Raw genomic sequence first — 12,670 nt, forward strand, 5'->3', positions numbered from 1 at the left:
TTTTTTTATGGAGGCATGTTTTATTTATTTATTTGTTTGTTTGCTTATTTGTTTGTTTTGTTTATACATGCACTGGGTACAGTCAGAAGTGCGGGAGGGTGAGAGAATTCACGAGAGCCAGAGTGGGGAGCAGAGCAGGCAGAAGGACCAAAGTACACTGCTGAGGGGAGCAGTGGGCTTGGCAGGAGAGGTCTGCGCACCATGTAGGACCCTCCTCCGGTGGCCGGGGAGCAACCGGGGATCCAACCAGCGCTGCAGAGGCTGTGGGCAGCTTCGCAACCCAGCGCTCAGCCCCTGCGCCACTGGGGAGGCCCTCGTGGTGTTTTTTTTTTTAAATAGCTGTTTGAATTAGGGTGATTCTTTCTGGTTGACCTTTTTTCTGAAATATTTTGATCCTTGCCTATCTCTTGCCAGAAAGTGGATGTTTTCCTTTTGATTAGAACAGTGAAAGACTCAACAACAGATTTGAAATATTTCAATCATATAACATCCAATGGGAAATAGATGCTACTTTATTTATTGGTGTGAAAAATAAAACAGGGTAATTCATTATCATAAAAGTGTGTGTGTGTGTGTGTGTATGTTTGAGGGAGGGGCAGAGGCAGAGAGAGGGAAAGAGGACCTCTTTAAAAAATTATCTTGCATACCTAGTCAGAAGGAAATGATTCACATTATCATGAATTATTTTTTAACTTGATATGTTTGAGAAAACAAGCTGGTGATAATGCTGTCTATCATGTTGCGTGAATTCAATTTTAAGGATCATGCATCTATTTAGTTCTGAATAAATTGCTTTGGTTGTTAATGGTACTTTTTCCTTGTGTTTAAGTCTTAGAGGGTTATTGTTTCACTTTTTTTTTTTTTTAACACTTGTGCCACTAAATGGTTTTGCTAAACAAACTGGATTTTTCGATAGTTTTAAATTATCGTTTCTGGTAGAAGTTTATCCTCTACCAGAAGTCAAGTTTATCCTCTACCAGCTTCAGAAAGGCAATTATTTAGGGCCTCCCTGGTGGCTCAGTGGTTGAGCGCTGGGTTGCAAAGCTGCCCGCAGCCTCTGCGGTGCAGGTTTGATCCCCGGCTGCTCCCCGGCCACCGGAGGAGGGTCCCGCATGGAGCGCGGACCTCTCCTGCCGCCCGCTGCTCCCCTCAGCAGTGTGCTTTGGTCCTTCTGCCTGCTCTGCTCCCCGCTCTGGCTCTGGTGAGTTCTCTCACCCTCCCGCACTTCTGACTGTGCCCAGTGCATGTATAAACAAAACAAATAAATAAATAAATAATGCCTCTATTAAAAAAAAAAAAAAAGGCAATTATTTAAGACAACTTTTACTTTTGGTCCTACTTGGATGTGACTATTTTATTTGTGGGGGAAAAAAAATTGTCTTATGCTCTAGTCCTAATGCTCATATTTTCAAGCTGTCACAGTAAAACAATCTAATATATTGATGTTATAGAACTTTAGGCAAAAGTCAGTTGCAAAATAGAAAGTATGATCTGGGAGTTAAGGTTTAGAGAATGGAAAATTTATGTAAGGAATCAGCATAATCTTTTGGAGCTTTTGTAATTTTTGCATGACAAATTTTCTACTTTGCTTTTTTGGAGGTATTTTTATTTACCACATAGTTATTTAGACTTATCTTTATAGTGTTTTTCAAATTAAAACAGGAACTTGTGACTTCTTTCAACCACATGATCCACCAGGAATTCAACCCCGAAATTTTAACATGTACTTTTTTTGCCCCAAACATAACTGTACAGTGTAATAGATAATTACAAGTGAACATTTTTGTAACCGCATCAAGGTCAAGATTATAGAGTAATATAGCATCCCAGAAGCGCCACCTTTTGTAGCATTTCTGATCATAAACACCTCCCCCTACAGGTGTAATCACTACAAAAATCACTTTTATGGTGACTTTTTTGCTTCCCTTTATCATAGTATCACTATGGAATTCATCTCTAAAGCATGTGTTTTTTTAATTGATTTTTCTTTTAATGGATTGTGACCATTTAAAAAGATCACCTGCGAGTATTGTCTGCATACTGAAGTGAGATAGCGTACATATGTGTGTGCTAGTGCATCTTTTGGTCTGGTATTCATCCTTTACAGTTTAAGAAGGTAAATAAGGTACTTCTTAGTTTGGGTGACATATTAGATATAGTAACAAGTTGTCATTACATTTTTATCTGGTGTATAGACGATGTGTGCTTTTAACATATGAGGTTAAGTTTTGAATTTTGTAAAGATAAAGATTTTAGGTTTAGAGAACATTAGAAAATGCTCACAGTTCTGTATAGGCATGATAGTATGAATATCCATTGTGTTTTTTTAAAAAGATTTATTTATTTATGCATACACAAGCTGGGGTGCAGGCCAGAGGTGCAGGTGTAAGAGGATTCAACAGATACAGAGTGGGGAACAGAACAGGCACATTGACTGAAATACACAGCTGGGGGGAGGAGTTGGTGAGACAGGAGAGGTCTGCTGTGTCATATGGGTCACCTCCCTGCCTGAGGATTGAACTCATGCTGCAGTGGCTGCAGATAGCTTCATAGTGCTGCGTCTTAACCCCTTGCACCACCAGGGAGGCCCCCTCCATAGTGGTGCTTTTACAGTAAGAAAGAGGTTATGTGCTGAGTGCCAGTTGTCCAAGTTCAGGTGTTAAATGGCACTCATTTTCAGGATTCTAGATATGAAGATTTTAATAAATATTAAGGACTTCAGTAGACTTCAGGTTTAATGTTTTGCAGAGTAATGAGATTTTTTAAAAAATTGCAAATTATATATAAATACCTGATTTAGGGTTGAGATTGCCGACCTTACGTTGTTTCCATTGTGCTCGAAGTTTCTCTTAATATTATTGGATGCCAGACTTTTGACCTGCTTGTCCTTGGTTTGGAAATGGTCTAGTGCTGTTTATAGTTGTATAACGTTAGCACAAGTGGTTTCTATAGCTACTGTCCAGTACCAGATGTAAAACAGTGGGAAGCTTTGATAAGGGGAACAGGCTTTTTAAACAAAAGCCGGATATGGGTCATTACCCTGAAGCTGAACCGAGACCCATTATACACAGCACTATCATTTATATTTCACTCCCTGCTAATTACAAGAAAGAAAATCTACCCACTGTTTTTCTCTTCCATCTCTTTGCTTTCTTCCTCTCACCTTATTTAAAAATGTATTATCACAGTTTTAATCTATTTTATGAATTCAGCAGTCATTCTTGGCAAAATGAAATGTATCACCAATTTGGTGGCTTTCACTATGATGACAGCATCATTGGTTTTCACTTATCGTAGAGTAAGTTTCATAAGCCATTTGTATTCAAGCGTGTGCATTGAAACTGCTCTTTTGTATAAACCACTGTCATTTTGAGAATACAAATGACTTCAGGTTAATACTAGTGAGGTAAAAGAAATCATTATCTCATTATCAGGAACTGTCAGTGAATAAAAGGACAACTTAAATCTGACCTATAATTAAAATAGAAGCCATTTGGTTTTCTTCTGCATGGTTATAAGTTCAGCAACTTCATCCCAAAAATAATACCTAAGGGATATCTCTAAACAGCAATTTTTACAAATTGGTGATTTATCCATCGGTATTTTCACTGAAGTTTGGGAGTTTTCTAACAGTAGGTTGACCATGAAAGGACACTATGAGAGAGAACTTTGATTTTAGTTAGAATGTGGGTAGGGAGTGGTGTCAGTGATTTGGTTAAAGAATTAAGGGGGATCCAACTCAAAGTAAATGGTGGGGTGGGACCAAGCAGTTGAAGAAATTTTATACCTGATGACTCCAGTTTTCTTTGTAAAGAAGAATGTAAATTTTGCTGAGAGTGCATAAACACCTTAATGTAAGGTCTTGAGGATAGGTGAAATTGTGGAAAGGTGTTATGAGAAATAAGAAAAAAATCTGTCTTTTAATGATTTTTACATTCATTTACTTTGCATATTTTATGTTTTCCTTCCCTAACTTGACTATATGACCTTTGAGGGGAAAGCCATGGCCTGTGTTTATGGAGCCATGTGTTTAAGGCATTGAGGCTAAACTGAGCAGTAAGCATAGTTCCAATATTTAGAGAATATGTATGTGCAGCGGGAAAAATGGTCACCCAGTTCATTCCAGCATGACATGTTGGTTTCTATAATGATCTTTTGGAAGTACCATGTGAACACCGAGACAGTGTTAAGTAAAGAGAGGAGGCCAATGTTTTAAACAAAGCTCTAGAGGCATGAGAGGTGTTGTGATGCGTGTGGAGGAACCTTATGTATTTCACCATGGCTGGATACTAAGTATTGGGGGGAGGAATAATTAAAGAGGAACTGGAAAACCCAAGGGATGCTTAATGTTGAACATCTTCTCCAGTTTATTATATTGGTGATGGCAAGTACATGAGTAAGGAAAGTGGCAGAAGTTTGTGTTTTATGAAGGTCACCCTGGCTTTAATATGCAGGCAAGTTATTTGGAAAGATGTCCGACATACCAATGTTGAGGTTCCTGGCATGGTCATGTAAAGAGCCTATAAACTAAGGAGGAATTGTAGATTGCAGAGGGAATCCTGAAATTGAGAATTTTTGTGGGGAGGTAGACATGGCAGCACTTGGTAACTGGATAGTTGATTTGAGGGAGAGAGGAATTAGGATAACTTTCAGAAGACTGGCTTGGGGTAACTGAGTGGATCATAGTTTTCTTGCATACATTTTTACCCTTCCTGCCTTTGCTGAAGGCCATGTGTGGTACAGTGCTTCTACCCTGAGCTACTGCAGTAGTCTCCTAGCTAATTTCCCTGCTTCTGCAGTTTCTCCCGCTATTAACTATCCTACATGGTAACTGGAGTGTCTCACAGGATGTAAGTAGGTAATGAAATTCCCTTGCTTTCAAGTCATCTTTCTGTGGAAATTTTGATTTATCCCTGACCATCTCACCGGTTTCATCTTGTGCCCCTTCCTTTTGGTTTACCAAACCTTAGCCACACTGATCTTTCAGTTTTCAGACTGCACATTTTTTTTTCTAGTCACATAGGCATCTCACATTTTATTTCTTCTCTCATTGTGTTCCTTAGCATGTTTTCTTCCCCTCTATTTCTGTAAGTATCATTCATCCTTTTAGGTCTTTCAGATAAATGTTACCTTTTATAGGGAAGCCTTTTTTGTTCATTCTCTTCACCCCTTATGTTCTTTCGTACCCTTTTCATCCAAATATTAATCACAATTTATAAATATATGTCTGGGTATATATTGTTTAAGGTCTGTCTCTGTCACTAAATTCACACCAGTCACTAAATTTTGCACCAGTCAGTAAATATTTATGGAATGAATCGTAATTTTTCAATGATTATTTTGGGCCCTTCTAGTGTCAAAACAGCCAAATTTAACAGTATTTAAGTTATCCATTTAAAGGAAGAGTAGGAACAGATAGTTATGGGTAACTGAAAATTTTTTTGGTTAAAAATATATTGAATATGGGCCTGCCTGATGGCGCAGGCGATTGAACACAGCGCTATGAGGCTGTCCACAGCCTCTGCAGTGCTGGTTGGATTCTCGCCAGCCGCAGAGCAGCCTACATGGCACAGCAGACCTCTCCTGTCTAGAAAGCTGCTCCCCTCAGCAGTGTATTTCAGTCGCTCTGCCTGTTCTGTTCCCTTCTCTGTCTGTCTCTGGTGAATCCTCTCACCCTCCCGCTTATCTGGTCTATACCCTGGTTCTTGTGTAAATAAAATAAAAATAAATCTTTTAAAAAAAACCTGCAAGTGTTCTTGTGTTAAAACACGTAACATCATTTCCCTAACATTATTTTTCAAAATTTGTGCTGGAGGAACATTTTAATTATATTATACCTGGACCTCATTTCTCATTTCTCATAAGAAGCAACTTAAAACAACCACAATACAACAGCTGAATCATCATAGTGTCTTTCATCTACTTAATCAGGAGGAAATTTTAAAAAAGAATGGCAGATGTCTGGGAGGAGGCAGTATTAGCTAGTTTTACCTAAGTGACGCTTTCAATGAGGAATCTCTAGTTTCTTAAGGTCAGTCTGAGTTGTTTATTAAGCTTTTTAAGAATCTCCCATCCATATGTGTATTCTCAAAGTATAATCTAGAATGTCATTAGTTCCATTTAAAGTGTCATTTTTCAAATGTTACCAGAAAACAGTTTTGTTTCCTTTCTTGAAAATTTATTCCCCTTTAGATTAAAATATAAGTGGTTGAAGTATTTTCCTTTTAATGTCTTTTTTGTTCTTTTGATTGCTCTTTTTGATGTTAACATCAATTAAGAATTAACTAGATTCAGGACCTTGTTTTATCTACTTTTTCTAATTCTAGAGAATAATTTGTAATTCTAGGTTGAACATAGATGAAGATGATAGATTTTTAGAGTCACCAAGATGAACATGTGTTTGTATATTTCCATATCATTCTTTAAAAAGTGAAATGGTGTGAATGAATGTTGATGCTTCCTGAAGGAAAGTGGCCCTCCTGGTTATGTTGGTAACATCTGTGTAACTCCAGGTGTCTTCAGCAAGCAGGACTCACAAACAGCTGAGTTAACAGAGAGCTCCTGTCTGATGTGTGGTCAGCTCTGCTCCAGCCAGCAGAGGGCAGTGCAGACATAAAAGTACACTGCTGATTTTTGTCAGGCTTCCTCTGGTTTCTTTGGCTACTGTGCTTAAAATTCCTCGAGTGGTTTATGTTTAGAATTAGTAGTACTGATAGGACAGGAAATTGGCTGGGTGGAACAGTGGTTAAAGGGGTTCTGTCTGGAAGTGTAGATCTGAAATGTGTGCTACCATAATGTTGCTGTTCAGTGAGGAATGTTCTCTAAATGTCAAACTCTATTTGTGGGAAATTAACTCTTTAGCTATTGGTATGATGTCATTTCTAGGGGAAAAAAAAGTGTGATGGAAAAAACATGAACTTTGACTTTTGCTCTAGGGTACAATTCTGGCAGTGCTACTTATTAGCTGTGTGATCCTTGTTATATTATTAAAACTCTTTCAGTCAGTCTCCCTTGCCATATCTGTAAAATTTAGATAGCAGTCTGTGAAAAGATGCAGAAAGTTAAATAATTCACTCATGTAAAACACATGTTTGTATGTGTATATATGTAACATATATGTTGTTTGAATCAGAACTTGCATATTTCTTACAATATTTAAAATTGCTATTTTCCTACAAGGTTAAGTGATAGGTTTGAAACCTGTTTATTTCCATTATTAGCCATCTGTGGCTACCATGATTTTACCTACAGAAACTCTTAGTTCTGATTGTGAAAAAAATGATCAACCAGCAATCTTGATGGGTTTTCAAATCTCCTTTACTATTACTGTGTTCCAGAATTTAACCAGTACGGAATTTAGGAGAGATGATCTGTAATCTCACATTGCCATAGTTTCTTCTCTTTTGGCATTGACAAATTCTTTGTTTTTACTTTGCATTAAGCACTTCTTGCTTACTAAAAATTCACAGAACTCAAGAGTTATGTTATGTAGATTATATCAAGACTGATAATGGTAGGCAGACTTGGAAGTGTTAAGAGAAACTAAAAGTCAGACCCTGGCAAGTTTGAGTTAGAGAGGGAGATCAAGGGTTGTGTTGCTTGAGGATATTCTTTTTTTTCCTTTTAAGTAGACACTTTGGCCTTTGAGATACTGAGTTGGAAAAAAAAAATCTGCAGATATTCTTGGTTGAAATGAGCAGGGAATGTGAATTGAGAAGAGCCATGAAAGGTGATGAAAAATATGTAGAGTTGAATATCATCATCTCAAGAGTGAGCCCTGGTAAGCTTAACTAAAGATAGGGTGAACAAGAGGTAGAAAGGAAAGCAAAACAAATTTTTTTGAGTTTGCCATTTTCTTCAGCATTGGGCTAACACATTATGAATACTGTAAATAATACGTTCCGTAGGTATATTTTAAATGTGAATTCATAGGTTTAAGGTATTACATGTATGATGTGTTGTGATAGCCTGTCACTGACCATGGGTTTACTGAATGTTTCATGTGGACCTTTTTATGGTAGCCGAAGTTACTGGAGTGTCTGTGTGGCTTATTCTGAAATAGGACTAATGTTGTTAGGCATAGTAATGACTCTTACCACATCCCTGACTGCACAAGAGATTTGGAGCTTTGGATTCTCCAAGAGTTTTTGTTAATGGATATCTTATTTCACAATTAGGGGGCAATCAATCTTAGGGAAGGAGGCATTCCAGCATAGAACCCAAACATGTATCTTACACTGATTCTTCTCTATTTCCTGGGAGATAATTTTTTTTTATTTTTTTATTTTTAGAGGTTTTATTTCTAAGGTTAATGATGTTTCCCAACTTTTCCAGTAGTGTGTTTTACTTTGCCGCTGGGTGCCTGTGCCACTGAACATGGTCTGATAGTGGCTAATTTTACTTTCACTGTATTCTAAGAGAATTTGGGGGTAGACACTATTCAGATAAAGGTTGTTGTAGGTAATAGATATTTTCTTGCTAACCAGTAATTACTAGAGGTTTTAATCATTACTTTTTGAGTTTCCCAGTTTCCTGCTGTTCATTCTCAGTGTCTGACTCTGATCTTTATATTCATTCTCTGTTCTTTATCCCCAGTTTGCCCTACTAATATCCTTCCTATTAAATAAAAGCTGTTTTGTTAAGTTCTTTCTCTGGTCTTTGAGGAAGCCTAGCTTCCGTTTTGCTTTGGCTTTTGTCTCCTGCTTTCCCTGGTGAGCTGCAGACCTTGGCCGCTCAGGCTCGCCAAGTGCACTGGCAGCGGAACCTGCGTCAGTCCCCTGCCGCCTCACCATGCCTCTACCTCCTGAGCTTACCTGCTGGAAGCACACATTTCTGCTCTATCTTGTCTTCTTCACTACTGCAACTCCAGGACATTGCCTACACGCTTTGCAATGTAGAGGTGAGCTCACATTGCCTGGGAAGATCTCAGAGAGAAGAGAGGACAGAAGGGCAGAGCTGGGCACAACTTCCTTGCCAGGCTATGTTCTCTTCCCGCTTCTACAGCAAAGTGAGACATCATTGAGTAAATGGATGTCTAGTTGACTCTAACTCCCAGACATTAAAGGGAACAGCCTCAGAATTGGGGAAAGTTTGAACTCATTTGGATTTCAGCCAAACATTGACATTTTAGATTTGTATTACCATCAGTTGAGTTTGGTCTCCATGAGAATAGACTGGAGAGGAAACTACTGAAGGGAGAGTGACTGCCCATTTAGAGAAAAAGGAGAAATGAGGAGACTTAAGCTAAAGTCCTGGAGTTATGAGTGAAAAGAAGTGGATTTGAAATAATTGCTATGCAGAATCTTAAAATTTTAGGACTGGACAGTTGTGAGACAAGAAAGAGATGGGATTTGACCTGTGTTTCTTATCTTGAGGTCTAGTTTGAAAATGATTCCGTGAGCTTTGAGGAGAAGCAAAGTAGCAGGAGAAATGACAGAATCTGGACATAGCTTTAAAATATAACCAAGTATGTACACCTGAAACCTATATATTATGAATCAATGCTAATTAAATTTTAAAAATAATAAAAAGGTATATAGCCAAGTAAAGGCATTTGCTAACATTAAGCAAATTAGATCAGGAAATGGACAAGTTATTTAACAGTCTTATTTATTATAAGGACAGAATTTAGAACACCTAGAGAAATAGATGCTGGCCTGTCCCTTCTTTTCATACAACTCATCTGTCAGTCTTGATAGAAGTTAAAATGCACAAGCCAAGGTTAAATGCTGGAACATTGTTCTGTGTTGCTGCTGTCCCAGGTAGAGTGTTGAGATGTGGATCAGACTTTAGTCCTCCTTTGAAGTAGAATGTACTCCTGGGGTTATAGTGTCCCTCATGCATCCCTGTGACTCTTTCTGTCCCCTCCTGCTTTGAAATTTTTTCATTCTCTTAGTTATTAAAACTAAGTTAATAGTACTTCTGATTGAGTTCTGTCCCTTTCTGCTATCAAAATCTTAGCCTATTAACTATTTATTCCCAGAACTACCTCTGCTTCTTCAGTTGGAGACACAGTTCTTCTGGAGAAAGTTTCATTGTGTTGTTGATAAGAATATATAGGGGTAAAGGAAGTCAAATAGATCTATGTTTAAATCTTAACTCTATCACAAACCAGCTATGTTATCTTGAGCCTGTTCCTCATCTGTAAAATTGTGATTATAGTGTACTTTTTAGCACTGATGAGTTTATATTAGATAGTTCTTATAAAGCATTTAGCATAGATTTGGGTCCATAATACATACCCAGTGAGTACTAACTTTAGTTACATACTTACAGGTTGACCAGGTAGAATTTCTTTTTTATTGATTGTCCACAGCCTGAAATTAGTAACCATTGACATCTTTTCATGTACTTAAAGGAATTTGGAACTGTAGTATACTTAGTGCCACAAAATTTTTTTTATCTTTGATGAATCAGGCAGCCTGTGCATGTTTGATATCTGTGTTTTTGAGTATTTTTAGAAAAGATCAATGATGTAATATATATATGTATATATATATATAATGTCAATTTTTGAATAAGGTTAAGCCTTAGGTGTTTATTGATGTGAGAGAGCAATTTGGTTTTTATTAATGTTTGAGGGAATCCTATTAATGATAAATGAAAAGAATAAATATCTCACATGGGAATAAGAAAAAATATAACACTGTTTTAAGTATCATTATATTTTGGGTGCATTTATACCTACCATTTTGAACTAAAATCAGCATTAAGAAAACACTTTCTAATGTTTCCATACCTATTCTAAAAATCACATTAATTCATATGTAATTTAATATCAACTTGTAAAAATGCATGAAAGTAAGATTTTATTTCTGATTTGTTTTTTTATTTTCATAGTTTGAGATGATTGGTGAAATTTGATGAGACACTGATGTTTCATTGTTTTCTGTTAGTTTCTTATCCCTTAGTTTAAGTTCAGATAGGACATTTCAACCCAGATTCATATTTCCAGTAACTAAATATCAGTCTGAGCACTGACCCTTACCTATCTCTGAAGTGTACAAGTGTGAAAGTCACTTGTGTAGCCTATGTCTTCATCTACTGTGGTTACTAAAAGCTGCCAGGAACAGTTTGTTTTATTAAAGGAATATGAATTCCCAGTTTCATTGATCTGTATGACCTTATGCAAATGCAATGATTCGATGAATATACCTTTGGAGTGGACTTCCTTGTTTGGTAGCTTTTATGTTCATAGGGGATTTCAGTTTGTGTTGAGGAAGGAATCAAAAGTAGTCCTGACATGGGATGATTATTTTGATCTTTTCTCAGTCCGTTTTCCCAATAAAGGTATTTGTTTTCTTCTGTGCGGAGGATTGTGTGGATCAAATGAGGTGAAAATACTTTGGATGCTCAAACATGATACAGATACAAAATGGTGTGGTATATTTCTAATTCAGACGTACATCAGAAAGCAAGATTTTACTTAAACTAAATGACTACTTGGTTGCAAGTTAATTTAAAAAATAACTCAAAACACCTTTATTTTCTGTATTTTCCAATCAACCAGAACCGGGACCAGTATTCACACCTGATAAGTGATCACTTGTTGCCATACCAAGGTCATAATTCCTTCCGTGAGAAATATTTCAGTGGGGTAACAAAAAGAATTGCCAAAGAAGAAAAATCCAGCCATGAGTCAAAGTGAAGATTTTGATAATGAAGAAAGAATAAATGTTTGGTGGAAAAGACATTTGGATATGAACTTTCATGTGTGATAGAGAAAACATGCACAGTTTTTGATAATTTTATATAACAAAATAAATGCTACAAAGTAAATTGAAAATTAGCTTTATTTTATAGACTGTTTTGTCCTATATGGTCTTTTGAACCTTTTAATTTATATTTATAATTTCAAGTATGGAAATTGAAAGCATTTATATTTTTGGTAATTAATTACAAAGGAAATGATTACTTTTTAAACAGATGTCTGCCAGGTAGCTATGGGTGGGTAGTAGTGGTTGAGAATTTGTTAGGTAGATTTGTTAATTTGCTTTTTTTCCCCCTTAAACAGTGTCTTTTTGGTTTTTTGATTGTAACTGATATACATTGCCTGTAATAAAGTTTACTGAGGGTTCCTAAAATTGTGTAATTTTTCAGTGCTATTCAAATAGGAGGGATGTGATGGTAGAAATTAATTATTTAAATATTCTGGACAAGTAATAATAGTGATAGTGGTGATGATGAGAAAGGCTAGGACCTGACAACCTAAAAAGATTCCATATTCCTTGAGGCCTGTCCACATCTGTAGCTTGTCTGTACCTTGGATTTGCTCCTGCATTCCTAAACCTTGACTGTCGGTCAAGTTAACTACCCACAATTTTTGGTTTAGAGAGTAACTGATAGTTAAAAGCAGTAACAACAACACAAATCCTTGATGGTTCCCTAATGGTATTAAGCCTAATCAGAGTTCTTTGAAATAGAAGCTATATTTTTCTTGAAGGAGAAACTTTGCTGAGTTCACATTGTGTCCATCATGAAAATATCTTGTTTGAAAACCACTGTACCCATTAATTCAGAATGCTAATGGCTTTCCTGCTCTCGGTGGTCAAATGTACCTCCGCAGGGCAGCAGTAAACTAATCCTCTGCCTCTAACCAAAACCTATTTTTATTTATGTTGTTATGATTATTTTAGTGCTACTGCTGACTTTATGGACTCACAATGTGAGT

General features: G+C 36.8%; 1 protein-coding gene across 2 annotated transcripts in view; it reads left to right on the forward strand.

Annotated features, from left to right (window-relative positions):
* The window catches only part of TRMT11 (tRNA methyltransferase 11 homolog), a 45,873-nt gene extending 34,193 nt beyond the window's left edge, over positions 1-11,680 (forward strand). For both annotated transcript variants that reach the window (XM_037520360.1, XM_054697810.1), the window contains one exon: positions 11,510-11,680. In XM_037520360.1, the coding sequence (XP_037376257.1) occupies positions 11,510-11,647 (138 nt within the window). In that variant the 3' untranslated portion in view covers positions 11,648-11,680. The remainder of the gene's footprint in view (positions 1-11,509) is intronic.
* Positions 11,681-12,670: the final 990 nt, after the last annotated feature.

The sequence above is a fragment of the Talpa occidentalis genome, unplaced genomic scaffold (genome assembly GCF_014898055.3).
Source record: "Talpa occidentalis isolate TD23 unplaced genomic scaffold, MPIMG_talOcc4v2.1 talOcc4.2, whole genome shotgun sequence".
Taxonomy (NCBI): Eukaryota; Metazoa; Chordata; class Mammalia; order Eulipotyphla; family Talpidae; genus Talpa; species Talpa occidentalis.